General features: G+C 34.7%; 1 protein-coding gene across 2 annotated transcripts in view; it reads left to right on the forward strand.

The window, feature by feature from the left end:
• The window catches only part of LOC150092319 (oxysterol-binding protein-related protein 11-like), a 375,890-nt gene that overhangs the window by 252,623 nt on the left and 105,486 nt on the right, over positions 1–17,781 (forward strand). For both annotated transcript variants that reach the window (XM_090415181.1, XM_090415180.1), the window contains one exon: positions 2,269–2,422. In XM_090415181.1, coding sequence (XP_090271307.1) covers positions 2,269–2,422 — 154 coding nt within the window. The remainder of the gene's footprint in view (positions 1–2,268; positions 2,423–17,781) is intronic.

Here is a 17,781-nt window from a genome sequence, read left to right on the forward strand (position 1 = left end):
ATTGTCATACAAAATTGTGTAAAATTATTATTATTAGGTTTTTTTTATTATTATTTTTTATATATACTTCTGTAACACGTTACGCACGTTTAATGAGATTCTATTGTAATCATGCGCCCTAACTGTATGTTATTACTATTATTGTTTAAACTACTATACTGTTGATGTCCTAAGATACTTAGGATGGAATATTTACAATTAAATAATTTTCACTGTGGTTAATGCGTGTGTTTCTTTTAATTAATGCACATCTTGTTTAATCCTTTACCCAAGTAAAGGATTAAACAAGAATAGAATTTCTTGGCAAGTTCAATTTAATTTATAAGCAAGTAAAAAAAAAAAAAACTTTCTACAGGTATCTCTTATCCAGAGTGTTTTAATAATACAGTGATACACCTTTTTACTGGGTTAGACTCTCGCCACTGACAATGTTTGTCTTTGTGTTGCGTGCTTCCTGTGAAGTAGAATGGTTTCTACATGATGACAGATTTTTGCCTGTCACTGATTGTAGCCACAACTGAGTTTCCTGTCCTGGAGTGATTCAGGTCAGGAGTGATGAATTGAGTTGGGATCCTTTAGGGTCACTCATCGAGATTTACAAGGTCACTTGATATACAAGGTTACTCAAAGTTTTTGGAGTGGTACACCTCACACTTTACCTCAATAAAAGTAGAAAGACGTATAATGATTGATGTCTCACATTTATAGATAAGTTAAAGAAGGTGATTTCCCCCTCCCCCCTCTAAGAACTAGATGTGGTATTGCAAGGAAATGAACTGCTTGCAGTCAGAGGAGAGAGAGATTAAGACTGTGGAACAGTGGTTCTCAACCTTTTATGCTTCATGTATCCCCTAGAAATGTGTATGTAACTGGCATACCCCTTGTATAGATAGATAAAACTAGTTATAGTATAACAATGGGAATAAAATAAAACATATATATATATATATTGTTTACATTCAGAAATTACATATATTGATAAACACGACGAGTGACATAAACATTTTAACAAATCTTATAAAATTATAAACATTTACTTGGTAATCAGGGAGATAGTCGTGCTTGTTTACACTTGCACAGTTCATCAGTGGGTGGGTTATCTTGCTAAGGTAGAGGCACAAGTCATCTTCAACATCCAGCCTGTTCCTATGTTTATTTTTTTAAGCAGTTAAAGATGAAAAACCAGTCTCACCATAAACAAATTGTTGTGAAAGGTAACAAATATTTAACTGCAATTTTTGACGAAGTCAGATATTCCTTCTCCATTCCAATCCAAAAACTAATCAATGGCTTTTTGGAATGAATGCTTTTTAAACTGTTGTCACAAGATATCTTAATCAACTCTTCTTTATTTGACAATGAAAGCTTACATGTTTCCAAATCAAATGTGAAGGGGTTTCGAATCCATTCTTGTGCTTTATCAGGGGATGGAAAATATTGCCTTTTAAGAGTGCTTAAGTGAATGATTATTTGTTGTTTGATGTCTTCAAAGTCTGCAATCATTTGCTCATTTTCTTTAAGAAATGAATCTAGTTGTTGAAATTTGTCACAGTTGTTCTTTTTAATTCTGTTTTCTCAGCGATCAGCTGTTAGGATAGATTCGGCTCTCGGGTAGGAAAGGGGAGAAAAGATTGATAATTGTGTATAGACATGAGCTACAGTGCCACGCTTTGTTACTCAGTTCACAGAAATTAATCAGTATCAGTATTGCCAACTTAGTGATTTTGTTACTAGATCTAGTGATTTTTGAGCCCTCATAATGCACCGCCAAAAATTTTACTATATACCTCTCAAGGAGTACGTGTACTAAGGTTGAGAACCCCTACTGTAGAATATAATGGCTTATATTTTTCTGAATGTGTTTCATGTGTAATTTTATGGTGGGTTAAAGAGAAAATCCATAAAAATTGCAGAGTAAACAAAATAATAAAAAAAATTCTGAAAACTTTAGTCACCCCTTGTAATTTCATTTAAACTAATTTTCTCAGAATTTATCATTCCATAAAATTATATACACCCCACCAATTTTTTATTATTACTGTATTATTATTATTATTATTATAGTTGCTGTTTCACAAAGAAATCTATAATTAGATTTGGTATAAATTGTAGCGGTCCTACTTCAAATGTTGTAGTTTGCAAATTAATTTTTGAATGATGCACATTGATGCACTTGTTTGTTTATATCAGCTAAAAAAGTCAGCATTTTTGTTTCTCTGTATTGTTGTGGATTTATACTTTGAATGACTTATCTTTTATTTTACTTAGAATTCTCTTGCAAAAAAACCATACAATCCTATAATTGGTGAAACGTTTCATTGTTCTTGGAAAATAAGAAATTTATCTAAGGATGATGATGATCATCAAGAAAATTATGTTCCAGTAACCTTCCTAGCTGAACAAGTATCTCATCATCCACCAGGTAATTAAAGTACATACATTTTTAAGATTTTTTTTAACTTCCAGAAATATGCCAATATATTTTTACATTTCACAGTTTAAATACTTTATATTTAACTTATCTTGGTAATACATGGAGGCATTGATTGTACACATTTTATTTTCAGATATGCATTCTTATTTCTCATCAAATATGCATTCTCTTTGCAGTCATTGCTGTTCGTCCCTTCTGGAGGGGGGAAAAGTTATATAATTTTTCACTATTATTATGACTTTATTCACTGCCTTGAAACTTGACCATTTAACTAATTTCTCTTTTCATCATATTTCAAATTGTAGAATACTTTTATTATTAATATTGTATGTCAGAGTTCTCTTTTGGTTTGCTTGATAATAGTGATCATTTACTTTGAACAACTTCACAATTGCGGATATCTGAAAGTACTCAAAAGTAATGCTTTTGATATCTGGCTTTTGCCTCATTCTTGGTAATTAATATTTCGATCCATTTGGGAAATTCTTGAGATTCCAGGATTATTTCAGTTGAACTAAATTTTAATCATATGTTTGGAAATTTCCAAAGATATAAGTTAGAATGATGTAATTCTTGGCATACATACCAAAAGATGAAAGCTTACATTTTTCCAAATCAAATGTGAAGGGGTCTCGAATCCATTCTTGTGTTTTATCAGGGGATGGAAAATATTGCATTTTAAGAGTGCTTAAGTGAATGATTATTTGTTGTTTGATGTCTTCAAAGTCTGCAATCATTTGCTCATTTTCTTTAAGAAATGAATCTAGTTGTTGAAATTTTAATCTTGTTAAAATTAACAAGATTAAAATGCCACAATTATCAAGAATTTTATAATCAAAATATTTTCACAAACTTGATATTTTATTTGGAGTTTGTACATTAACACTTCTTTTGATATAATAAATCTTACTTATAATAATAATAAGTGAGATTAATACAGCTATCTCCATGGACTCAAAAGACTCATCGTGGGAGATCCATTATTCACAGACCAGCCATCATTCACACATTACCTATCATATCTCTTCTTAAATTCAATCACTGATGAAACAGTCACCTCTGACAACTCATTCCATCCATTCACCACCTTCCAAGCAAAAAATCTATTCCTATAACATCCTTGCTAACCACACGCTTAAACTATTTTCACTGGTAACGTTACCCTTGTACTCTCGTATTGAAAAAGGTTTTCAGTGTCAATGCAAGGAAATCCTTGTAATAACTTGAATGTTTCTATCATGTCTCTTGTTTTTTGCCTATCAGCTAATTTGTGAAACCTATAGACCATCAATCTATTTTCATAGGAATCATTTCACAGACCTGCCACAATCTTTGTCACTCGCTTCTGGATCCTCTTCAGAACTTCTTCATCCCCATGGAACCTAGGAGTCCAGATCTGTGCACAGTAGTCCAGATGTGACCTTATTGATGCCTTATAGAAGGAGAGAGAGGTATGGGAATGCTAGAAGAGAGAATGGAAACAGTAGGAGAGAGAGGGAATGAGCGAGATGTATGGGAATGCTAGAAGAGGAAAGAATGGAAACAATAGGAGAGAGGTATGGGAATGCTAGAAGAGGAGAGAATAGGAACAGTAGAGGAGAGGGAATGAGAGAGATGTATGGGAATGACAGAAGAGGAGAGAATGGAAACAGTAGAAGAGAGAGAGTGAGAGAGAATTATGGGAATGATAGAGGAGGGGAGAATGGAAACAGTCAGGGAGAGGAAATGAAAAGAATGCAAGGGAATGCTGGTACCAGGGACAGAGTGATGCGAGGACAGCAGGTAAATAGGGGAACACAGAGAAAAAGAGTTAGAGGAGAGAGAGTGAGGGATGCAGGTGAGCAATCAAGGAACAGTGTGATATATGGAGACTCGATGATCTCTGGTGTGCAAGATAGGATGCCAGAGGTGTGTTTACCTGGAGGGATGATAGAAAATGTGGCTATGGCAATTAAGAGGGGTGAAAGGATGGATGAAATGATTGTGATGGTGGGCACGAATGACTTGAGAGGCAGTGTAAATCGGGCAGCGAGAGATCTGAGATTCTTGCTTGAAGTTGTGCAAAAGAAAACGCAGACAGGGAAGATTGTGTGTGTTTGTTGCCCAGGTATGATAGTGATGAGCTGAGCAGAAGAGCAGCAATACTGAATCGCATAATAGCCAGAATGTGTGAGAAGAGAGGATTGGAATACGTGGATGCTTGGAGGACGTTTGAGGACAGAAGGGAACTGTATACTAGAGATTGCTTACATTTGAATGAGGAAGGATGAAGGCATCTGGAAAGATTGCTGTTTTCTAAACGAGTCAGTGTATCAATGCAGGGAAACTAGAATTCCCAGGGTGGATGGTAGCAGGGGTGGCCTCTTGTGGGAATGGGTGCTTTGGGGGAAGGGGAAATGACATCAGGTAACATTGAGCCCAGGGGGATCGAGAGGGGACAATGATAGGTATAGAAGCAGTGACATTTTTATGCTTTATACTAATGCCAAGGATATCAGAAATAAAGGAGATGAATTGGTGGCGCTGATAGCATCAACCTGGCCAAAGATTATTGGGATCTCTGAGACGTGGTTGATCGAGGATGATATAATAACCGGAATTGAAGTGGCAGGATAGGAAAAGAAAATGTGCTGGTGGAGTACTGCTTATGATAAGTGATGACTTATGTCCTCTCAGAGTGGAGGCTTTGGAAGGCAGTGATACAAATGGTTTTGAAAGCATATGGTGTGAGGTAGAAGTGGCCAAGATAGGATATTTAGTGGGGTGTTGCTATAAACCAGGGAGCACAGAGGGTGGAGACCAGGAGATGTTTAGGCAGTTGAGCTTGGCAAGTGCAAGAAGAATGATTGTTATGGGAGATTTTAACTACAGCAGTATAAGCTGGGAAGAGGAAAATGCAAGTAGTAAGAAGGGGATAGAATTTCTGGAATTCTTGAGGGACAAATGTTTTCGGCAGCATGTAATAGGGGGAACAAGAGGTTCAAGAGTTTTGGATTTGGTCATAGCATCAGAAGAGCTGATAATAAGTGAGATGACATCTCTCCCACCAGTTGGAGAGAGTGACCATGTGGTTTTAACTTGGAAGATGAACAGACATGCAGGTGTATCAAAGAAAGGGGAACGTATATGGAATTATAAGGTGGGTGAATATAATAGTCTTAGGTATCAACTAGGGGCCTTCCAATTCTGCCCTCTATTCCATGGAGGGCAGAATTGGAAGGCCAGGATATCATTAGGGCTTGGAAAATTGCGAAAGGTTATTTATTAGAAGCAATAGTAAGCTGTATTTCACGGATGAAGAAGAGGACACAATTTGGTGTAAAGTGGATGACAAATGATATCAAACAGGAACTGCAGTTCAAAAAGAGATTGTGAAAGAGATATAAGGAGAGGGGTGGAGGACAGATACACAAAGAATATAAGACGCAGGCCAGGAGAATGTCCAGAATGGTGAGGAAGGCAAAACTGGAATATGAGAAGAGATTGGCACTAAGATTCAAAGAAAATCCTAGGGAATTTTTTAGCTATGTTGCCAGTAAGCGGAGAAACGATTGTGGAAGAATGACATTGCGGGATATAAATGTCATTCTTCCACAATCGTTTCTGGAAGAATGACAACGTGGAAGAATGACATTCTTCCACAGTCTTCTATATTTATCTAATAATTATCTTCTATATTTATCTAATAAATAAATTTATTTATTTATTCATAAGTGAATAAATGAATTTTTATTCATTTATTTAAAAATGAATAAAAATTCCCATTTTTATATTGTTTATATAAAAATGGGAATTTATATCCCATTTTTATATAAACGGGATATAAATGGGAATAGAGTGACTGATGCAAAGGACATAGTGGAATTGTTCAATGAACACTTTATTGGAGTATTTCATCCTGGAGGAGGTTTTAATACTAGAGGGATAAGGCAGGTTCAGGGTTTAGAGGTGCAAGAGGAGAGTGCATTGCAAATACTGAGTACTCTGGATGCCAGCAAAGCTGTTGGACTGGATGGTATTTCACCATGGGTTTTGAAAGAATGTGCTAAAGAAATGACTGCTCCATTGACCTGGCTTTTCAATAAAGTCTGGCTGCTGGAAAGGTACCCAGGGAATGGAAGGAGGGTAAGATAGTGCTGCTGCATAAGGGCGGTAGCAGACTGGAAGTGTCTAATTATAGCCTGTTTGTGTGTCATCAGTAGTTGTTAAGGTATTGGAGAAATTAGTGAGGGACTATATACAGCGTTGGGAAGATGAGGGTAATGTTATCTGTGAGAATCAACATGGATTTGTTAAGGAGCACTCTTGCTTTAGTAATATGATTGCCTTTTATAATAAAGTGACAAGAGCAGTTGATGAGAGAAAGGCATATACTGCTATTTTTTTGGATTTTGCAAAGGCGTTTGACAGGGTGCCACATGATAAGCTGATATTTAAGTTGCAGCACATGGGTTTAAATATCGGGTTAGTCAAATGGATTCAGGATTGGCTGACTGATAGGTATCAGAGAGTTGTGTGTGGTGGGGCAGTATCAAGGAAGCAGAAGGTTATAATTGGGGTTCCACAGGACTCAGTACTGGGACCTGTATTGTTCAACCTTTATATCAATGATATTGTCAATGGATTGCAAGGGGACATTCAATTGTTTCCGGACGATGTAAAGCTGGGAAGGGTTATCAGTAAGAGTGCAGATGTGGCAGCCCTGCAAGAGGATTTGAATAAACTAGACAGATGGGAAAATGAATGGCAGTGTCGGTTCAATGCAGCAAAATGCAAAGTCTTGAGATTTGGGATCCATCGATAGGAGGATGGATACTCGATTGGAGGAGCTGTACTGGAGGAGGTAGGGGAGACAAGAGATCTGGAAGTGATGATTGATAGAAAACTGAAATTCAGGGAGCATAATGCAAAGGTGGTGAGGTAACGTAGAGGATTGCTGCAATACTGAGAAGGAGACGCTAACCTGCAGAGATAAAAGAGTTATCATTCCGTTGTATAAGACCCTGATCAGACCACACTTAGACTATTGTTCTCAGATTTGGTCCCCAGGATTTGAAGGGGTTAAATTGACTGTGGAAAGGATACAGAGGCAGATAACAAAGATGGTTTCAGGACTGTACAGTATGAGTTATGAGGATCGACTGAGGGAATGTGGACTGCAGAGTTTGGTGGATAGAAGGAGAGGTGATATGATCGAGACTTTTAAACTGTTGAGAGGCAGTTACAGGGTAGACATTAGAGAGTTCTTTCACTTGGTGGAAAGGTGGGAAGGAGCAATGACAAGGGGTCATCCCTGGAAGTTACGAAAGGAGGCTGTGCGCAAGAAGGTGAGGAGTGGTTTCTTTGCGTGGAGGGTGGTTGAACCTTGGAATGCATTGCCTGAGAGAGTGGTTGGAGCAGGAATGGTCAATGGATTCAAGGAGTGGTATGTTAAACTTTGTGTTTCCTAAAAACGACCTCCCACGATGAATCTTTTGATTCCATGGAGGCCTGAATAATGATAATAATAATTATATAGGTGAACAGCAACCTATATAATTCTTCAACAAACACATAATCTGATGTACTGTTTTGGTTACCTTCACAATATGCCCTCTAAACTTCAACTACCTGTCCACAATCACACCCAAATCCCTGGCCTCATCAGCTTCCTGCAGTTCATTTCCATCAATATAGTACACAGCTTGTGATCTCTTCCCAAAGTATATCATCTTACCCTTGACCGTGGTAAACTGGCAGCCATTTACCTTTTTCTATACTGTTTGTCTAAGTCTTCCTTCAGGATCTCTGCATCACCCTTGCTCTTCCCAGTTTAGATCCTCATGATCAATAAACAACTGAATATTTCCTGTCAAGTCATTTCCTATATCGTTGATATACAAATTAAACAACAGAGGACCAAGTACTAAGCTCTGTGGTACATCATTGGTCACTTGCCTTCTCCTGTACTCAATCTTCCATAAACCATTATTTGATATTTGTCCACCAGCCACCTTCTAATCCAAATCACCAGATTCATGTCCATCCCCATTTCTCCAATTTATGCACTAGAGTTCTATGTAGAATCTTGTCAAATGCTTTTGCAAAGTCTAGCAATATCTTTGAGTAGCCATTTTCCCCTTATCCAACTCCACACTTGATTATAAAAGGTAAACACATTTCTAAATAACTGATAATACCAGAATAAACTCACGTAAAATATTATTATTATTATTATTATTATTATTATTATTTATTAGTATAATTTTGGCCTAAGTATCAAAGGCATCTTCAGCATATGTAAAAAGCTAATCAAACAATAACTGGCAATTTCAAAAGGCACCACCACCAAGTAGCTAATCTAAGATAACTTAAATTAGCTACTTGGTGGTGCCTTAAAAAAAAGTCATTAAATTTTCTAACTTATTTTTTAAAAAAAAATACACACACACACACACAATTAAATAAAATAAAGTTAGGAAAGGTTAGCTGATTTAAAAAGTACTATCTCCCACATAGGGGATAGACGTAGACCATCAGATCTGTTTAAATTAAGGGATCCCTAATTTAAACAGATGAAGTTTCATATGTTTCTTTATAAAGCCATTCTATGAAGAACTGAATTTTGTGAAGGACTCTTGTCTTGTTTCAATGAACTCTATGTCTAATGTTGAGAGCATGCTCCGCAAGTCCAAACTGTTCAGGTTCAAGGTATTGAATATAAGACTTGTGTTCTTCTAGCTGAATAAAAGCAGATCTGCCTGTTTGTTCAAAATAAGATAACCTACAAAAGCAAGGAATCTGGTAGACACCTGGATAATTGAGATGTGGAAGCTTGTCCTTTGGAAAAGTGAGAAAAGTGGAGATTTTTCTGATGGATCGAAAGGCAACAAAAATATTTAGTGGTTTTAAAACTTTTACTATGCATTCACTAATGCCTTGCACATGAGGGATAGGAATGAAAGTTATTTCTTCTATATTTGGAGAGATAGAGATACCAAACTGTTCAAAGTTCTTTTGATGAAAGAATTCTTATAATCATTAGATAAAAAAAAAAAGTGGAAATAACATGTTGTAATATTTTCTGTAGTAGTTCATCTGAAGAACATATGAACTTCTACAGAAATAATTACAACATATTATTTCCACTTTTTTTATCTAATGGTTATAAAAATTCTTTCATCAAAAGAACTTTGAACAGTTTGGTATCTCTATCTCTTCAAATATAGAAGAAATAACTTGCATTCCTATCCCTTATGTGCAAGGCATTAGTGAATGCATAGCAAAAGTTTTAAAACCACTAAATATTTTTGTTGCCTTTCGATCCATCAGAAAAATCTCCACTTTTCTCGCTTTTTCAAAGGACAAGCTTCCACATCTCAAGCTCTTTTGATGAACCAGCATTTTAATTGTTCCAACTGATGAGATTCAGTTTGGATATAATGGCCTGTATGAGTCATCTCCGAAAAACTGAGAAATGTAGGTTTACCATCTGGTTGACGAAGAATTAAAAGATCCAAGAAGGCTAACCTTTTACTTGCTTATTTCCTTCTTCTTCTAGGGTGAATTGGATCCTTGGATGATTAATTTAATTATTTTGAAAGCTGACAAGGGAAAGGTTGTTGTTATTCAAGATAGAAAAGAATATGAGAGAAAAATGTCTCCATTACTCTGAGACTATTTAACTTACAGGCCCCTAACATCAGATCCTACTAGTAGTCAATTAAACAGACTTAATTTTCTTATCGATAATGTATCCACTTTGAATGAAGATCAAATGAAAAAACTTAAAACCTTATTTGGTCATCCACGTAGATTGTATCGTCTTCCCAAAGTTCATAAACCAGGTGTTCCGTTAAGACGAGTTGTAGACTGTATAGGATGTCCCACTTATAAAATTTCAAAATTCTTATCTAATTTACTCACTTCTTCAACTAGAAGAACTGCTACTTATATAAAAAATACTTTGGGTTTCAAAAATAAAATTTCAGATCTTCATTTGGATGCTTTAGATATTATGATTAACTTAGATGTTGTTTCATTATTTACTAATGTTCCTTTATCTAACAGCATTGAATTACTGCAAGAATTTCCTTCAGATGTTGTTTAAATATTTGATTTTGTAATACATAATGGTTATTTTTCCTTTAAAAACAAGTTATATCACCAAATCAAAGGAACAGCAAAACACTTTCAATAAACATGTTCTCCAGTTTCATACTCCATCAGAAAAATTTCTCATTCTGTGAAGGCCATACATTTTGCACATTCTGCAGCAAAAAGAAAGACAACTGACACTAAACACCTCCATAAAGAACTCATCTTTCAGCACCAAATTTCGCTACTTTCACTATCTTCCACCTTCTCACAGCTAAATTCTTCTTCATATGCTAATCTCTCCATGGCTTGTAAATCAACCTAAGAAATGTTTCGATAGGGAGGTTAACCTTCCTCCCAGAGTTTTCCATATCTGTCAGTTGCATGTACATGTATAGTCTAGCAAGTTTGCTTCTTTTGTGAGATGAAAACCTTACCACCTTCATATGAGACTGAAAGTCTCATACTTCATAGCATATTTCATATGTATATTTTGCAAGCGAACTTTCAGTTCGCTTACGAAAAATACACCTCTCTGACATTTCAAGTTCCTTAGTATTGAATGAGAGTTTTTGCTGTCTTAAGGTTTTTACCTCGTCTTTGAGGAGAACCAACCAGTTCAAAACAGCTGTCAGGCCAGTGAAACCTTATCAAAATGGGCTAAGTAAGTGAATACATAGACCAGTGGTTCTTAACCTTTTTTTGCCTGGCACCCCTTTCAACTATTTGTATGGCCTGGTGCCCTCTGCTCAATTTTACACTAGGTAGGACTCAATAAGATAATTATATTATTAGTCAAACCTAAATTACTATCAACTTATTTGAACTGATAGTTAATTAAAAATTAATCACTTTCATTGAAATTAATTTTTACTTAAAAAAAAAAAAGATGTAAACTTACTGTATTTAATCATCATCATGCATATCAAGGATTTAGGCCTAGCATGGCCTGTTCCGGCCTTAGAAGTCATCGTTTAAGAGGACATCCTGGTTTTCTTTTTCCTAATGGCTTGTACTTTAAGGCTTGTTTTGGTAATCTTTCTGTTTTCATTCTTTGAACGTGTTCCATCCATTTATATTTATATTTTTTAATTTTTTCTATTACTGGTTCTTGGTTTAATTCTTTCATAATTTCTTCATTTATTTTGTGATCAAATAGAGTATACTTTGCAGTTTTTCTCATAAACTTCATTTCTGCTGTTGTTAATCTTTGTTTGTCTTTTTATTTTATTGTCCAGATTTCGCTTCCATTCATCAAGACTGATAGGGCTAATGTATTGTATACTTTTAGTCTGATTTGTTTTTGAACTAGGTTTGATTTAAATATAGAGTTAATTATGCCTGTTATTTTTAAATATTTTGCAATTTTTACATTTATATCTTTTTCATTTTCATATGTGATCATACATCCTAGGTAGTTAAATCAATTCACCTGTTCTAAGATCTTGTTATCTATTACTATTTTAGTTCTTTCTGGATCTCGTCCTTTAAAGGCCATAGTTTTTGATTTTTCTGTTGCTATTATCATACCATAATCTTTGGATATCTCATTTAGATCTAAAATAGCTTAAATTAAGGGGATATTGAATCCCACATAGTTTTAAAACCGAATAAGAAACTCAAAGATTGGAATCAGAGAGTTTCTTGCCGAATATAGTATAGTAAACTATAAAGTATCGGCGGACACTAGCGTTAGCCAATGCAAGTGATCCTAGTACATAGTACATTACTGGGCAACTCGTTGCGAAGGTGGAGGAAGAAGTTCAGATCGCTATTCTTAGGTATTTTCCATAATGTAAAAACACATTTCCTAGGAAATGTATGCTGTTATTACATTATGGAGGGAGGTCACTACCCAGACCGGTTTCAGCCTTTTTTGAGGCTTCATCAGTGAGCAGCTAGACCTAATACCAAAGTGTATAGCAAAAAGAACTTATGTACTTTGCGAACGAGTTTTCCAAACAGGTGCAACCATTAAGTTACTAAAGTATAAAGAGCTAATAAGCTTCATTTCGGCAATGAAAACATTACTTAAATTAAGGGGATATTGAATCCCACATAGTTTTAAAACCGAATAAGAAACTCAAAGATTGGAATCAGAGAGTTTCTTGCCGAATATAGTATAGTAAACTATAAAGTATCGGCGGACACTAGCGTTAGCCAATGCAAGTGATCCTAGTACATAGTACATTACTGGGCAACTCGTTGCAAAGGTGGAGGAAGAATGAAGCTTATTAGCTCTTTATACTTTAGTAACTTAATGGTTGCACCTGTTTGGAAAACTCGTTCGCAAAGTACATAAGTTCTTTTCGCTATACACTTTGGTATTAAGTCTAGCTGCTCACTGATGAAGCCTCAAAAAAGGCTGAAACCGGTCTGGGTAGTGACCTCCCTCCATAATGTAATAACAGCATACATTTCCTAGGAAATGTGTTTTTACATTATGGAAAATACCTAAGAATAGCGATCTGAACTTCTTCCTCCACCTTTGCAACGAGTTGCCCAGTAATGTACTATGTACTAGGATCACTTGCATTGGCTAACGCTAGTGTCCGCCGATACTTTATAGTTTACTATACTATATTCGGCAAGAAACTCTCTGATTCCAATCTTTGAGTTTCTTATTCGGTTTTAAAACTATGTGGGATTCAATATCCCCTTAATTTAAGTAATGTTTTCATTGCCGAAATGAAGCTTATTAGCTCTTTATACTTTAGTAATCTAAAATAGCTTTCTGTAGTTTATCTTCAGAATTTGTAATTATTATTTGGTCGTCGGCAAACAGGAGAGTGTTTAAGTTTACCGTAGAGAAAGTTTAATTCCTTGATATAAATTTTTATTCCATTTTATTATTATTTCATTTAAGTGGATATTAAAAAGAGTTGCTGAGATGGGACATCCATGTCGGACCCCTTGGTTTATCTGTCTCATATATGATAGCTCATGATTTAATCTTATTTGTATTTGATTATTTTCATATATACTTGTAATAGCTTTTAGGATATTATTTGGTATTTGTCTTTCTTTTAATATGTTAAATAATATGTTTCTTTTAACTTTGTCAAATGCTTTTTCAAAGTCAATAAATGCAATATGTGTTTCTAAATTGTATTTAGAATACAATGATGAGAATACAATGAGATCTTGCTAATTTTTCAATATCGGTTCAATGTTCAAAAAACAAAGTCTCGAGTCTCCTCTTTCACTTATTTGCAATCTATTTCGCTGCTTAGCTAACAATTGCAACACAATGCTGAATCCTTTCTCAACCCAATATGAAGAAGGAAGAGCAGTGAGCAGTAATTTTATTTCTTGTCAAAACTGAGGATACCTGCATTGCATGTTTGGCTGGAATCGTTCATATCCACGCTGTTGAAATTGTACTTGAACTTCAAAATCATTTTTTAAGTAAATAAATTCTTAACATAAATTTGGATGAACAGAAGTGGCATCAGAAAGTAATGGATTTTTGATCCAAATGGGTATTTTAAGCTCATGAAAGGCTTTGAATCTGTTCATGAAGTCTTCTTTCAGTGTCAAAAGATGGGAACAATAAAAATCCAAATCTGTATCTAATATTAAATCATCATATATTATTTGTAGACTTGGGAACTGTAGAAAATTTTCTCTTGCAATGCTCTCTTTTAGAATGTTAATTTTCTGATAAAAGTATTTGTAATTTCCTTTGCTTTAATAAGATTCATGTTGCTTCCCTGCAATTTGATGTTAACTCTCATTTAATTTGGTGAAAATATCAGGAAGATAAGCGATGTCAACCTTTTCCTTTTTTTTAGAACATTACACGTTATCATCATATGAATTAAGAAATTCCAAAACAGCATTAGAGATCATTAAAGCATTGAAGACAGTTTCCATTTGAGCACCATCTAACTTCAGTGTGAAGCAAAAGATGCTCAAATTCTTCATTTTCATGGCAAAGTTCCCGAAAAATCCAGGTATTCAATGACTGGGCTTTTATTTTATTCACTGCTTTAATAACATCATGATCTGAAGTCTTTAGTGTTTGTCAAAACTGCTAAGATGTTTTGCAGCTAAGTGCTGTCTATGAAGAATGCAGTTAATTGTAAAGATATTTGGATCTGCTTCTTTTAAATGTGCTATAAATCCATGGTCACGATCAGTCGGTCGTGACCATGGATACACTTTTATATTTATAGCACATTTAAAGCACATTTAAATATTCTTGCATGTGCAACTGATGGTGCTCCATCAGTTGCACATGCAAGAATATTTGTGAGAGGAATGTTTTTAGCATTAGAAAGTCTTTAACAAGTTTAAAAATTTTAGAATCTTTTGTGTCAATTTTCAGTTGTTCAGCAAATAGAAACTTTTCAATAATTTTTTCATTAGTATTTATATAACGCACGTATTCCATTAACAAAGCTTTGTTGTCACTTAAAGTTGTCTCATTGAGTTCCACAAAGTTCTATGGTTTTTAAATCATCACAAAGTTTTTTTTTTTTTTTCAATGTCCTTTGCCATTTTGTCAATTCTTGTTGATACTGAACTATTGCTGAGAAGAACTGACAACATCATATTACTTTTACCTGAGCAATCATCATATCCAAAACTTCATTTACAGCCGGTAAGATGAAAGTTCTGCCAGTAGTATGTGGCTTTCCACATTTAGCAATTAATCTGGAAAGTTTGTAAGACACAAATCCCTTCTCTTGTTGGTTCCTTTGTTTTGCAACCAACCCTTTAAGTCCAGTATGATTTTTAAATTTAGTCTTTAATTCGTGAAAGAACTCCACATCCTTTTTGCTTTATTCTTAAATGCTCAATCATTCTTGAAGGCTTCATTCTTTCATTTGAGAAAGTTTTTTCACATATTAACTTCATTGGTAACTGCTCATTATTCATAGACAGAATAACTCCATATTTTAAATATTCACTTTCTTTTTTTCACTGATTTTAATGGACTACAGTGCTATGCAATACCACGGGCTAGATGTAAACTGCAAACCTGGATTGTCGGATAGGCATTAGGAAAAGTAGGAGATAAAGCTTATAAAAGTCATGGCTTCTGCTAAAAATAGCCCAAATTAATTATTTTCAATGTAGAAAATTCAGACCAGAAAGTAGCTCAGTTATGTAACTTTCAATGTAAAATTTCTGAAAAAAAAGTAGCTAATAAATTTGAACAGTATATATTTGAAGCAAATAAATTTGAACAGACATACAATATTCTGAACAGTGTTGCCAAACATACAATATAAATAGTGATGTTAGATTAAATATGGAATTTTTTGCTTTTATTATATTAGTAGTATTTATAATGCTAACCCCCCCTCAGCACCTAATATGCTTACTGCCCCCCTCAGCGTTCACAGTGCCCAGGGGGGGGGGGGGGGGGGCACTACCGCCCAGGTTAAGAACCACTGATATAGATGCTTGGGTGGTGTATATGTTTTCTAAGTGGTTTTCTAAGGCAACTCATGAATGTCGGTGAGTATATTCTTGTAAGCTGTCTAGTCAACTTATTAGTGGTTCTTATGAAGTTTCTACATTCAGCTTTGAAATAATACTGGGTATAATATCCACTTTACTTATATAATTTACTACTTATTATAAAAAAGATGCACCCCATAACAAGACAGTAAGTAGATGGATGAAAAATTTTAAAGAAACCAGATCAGTTAATGACAAACCACAGATCAGTTAAATGAAAAACTTCAGGCACATTGTGGGAGAATGTGCCTGAAGTTGCAGAAGCTTTTGAAAGAGAAAAAAAAAAATCACTGCAGGACATATCTAGTGAGCTAAATATTCCTAAAACAACATTACTTAAAATTCTGAAATCGAAACTTCATAAACAAGCCTACAAAATTCATCTGGTTCAAAAGTTACAAGAGAAAGATTACAATGGGAGATTTGATTTCTGCCATATGATGAAATCAGAAATCGAGAATTCCCACAAAGTGTCCCACAACATTCAGACCTTTTCTAGTGAGGTATCATTTGATGCCTGTTCCAAAGTCAATTGCCACAAATGCAACATATGGGAAATCAAAAAACCAGAAGTCTGGACAAGTGAGAGAGACCACAAAATTTAATGTGTGGTGTGCTATCAGAAAATCTAATATTATAGCCCTTTCTTTTTCTTCTTTTAAGACTAAACAGTTAATGGAGAAAGTTATCTTGTAGAATTTCTTCATCCCCAAATTTAAGAGATAAATCTTTCAGACAACACCATCTTCCAGCAAGATGGAGCACCCTGTCATTATACATTATATATCGCACCAGTTTTTAAATAATGCCTTCCCAAACAAATGGATCATTAGAAGCAGATCAATTGCTTAGCCACTGTGTTTGTCTGATCTAACCTCATTAGATTTTTTTTGTGGGCCATATGTCGGAACACTTGTCTACACATCAAAACCTCGTTCTCTGGATAAACTCAAGGTCGGAATAACAAATGCAATTCTAACTATATCCGGTATGCAATATATTCACAGAGTTTGAGAATCAGATTGAAAGATGTATCAACAATGATGATGGCCATGTTGAAGTGTGATAAATTAAAAACTACAGCATTAAAAATAAAACTAAATTGTTCCATTATTTGTATATTTTTGGTTATTAAAATTTAATAACCAAAAATATACAAATATTTTTGGTTATTATAGTATAGGACTTTATGACCACTGCCCATTATAGATGGAACATGATGTATATATACAAATATTTTTGGTTATTATAGTATAGGACTTTATGACCACTGCCCATTATAGATGGAACATGATGTATAGTCATAAGTTCCTGCAGCTTGCACAAGATTTAGCTTGGTGTAAACATATTAGCATAGAAATGTTAAACAGAAGAATAGGAATGATTTGCATTTGGGCTGTTGCCAAGGGTGACAGTGTCAGAAAGGTGCTAGGATATTTTACCAATTATTGAAATTGTCATACTATAAAAAGCTTAGCTTCAGATTTGCCAAGGGTGCTAATAACCTAATTACACACCACTGCATAAAAGTAATTTAAAATGCTAAAAATAGTTACAAAGTTTTATATAGCAAATATCTTAGCAACAGACATAGTGTAAAATGCAGATTTCATTAAATAACTAAGTTTATTTGATTACTAGGTAAATGTATAAAAAAAAAATTACTGAACATTACAAATTTCTAAATGTACTACATCTGTACCATATGTAGTACAACAGTATGACAAATCATCATTAATAGAGATGATGATTTGCCATACTGTTGCATACTTTCCAAAAAAAGCACTGTGTGTGTGTGT

This window comes from Typopeltis vanoorti, chromosome 26 (genome assembly GCF_054136105.1).
Source record: "Typopeltis vanoorti isolate ZY-2024b chromosome 26, IOZ_Tvanoo_1.0, whole genome shotgun sequence".
NCBI classification, from domain to species: domain Eukaryota; kingdom Metazoa; phylum Arthropoda; class Arachnida; order Uropygi; family Thelyphonidae; genus Typopeltis; species Typopeltis vanoorti.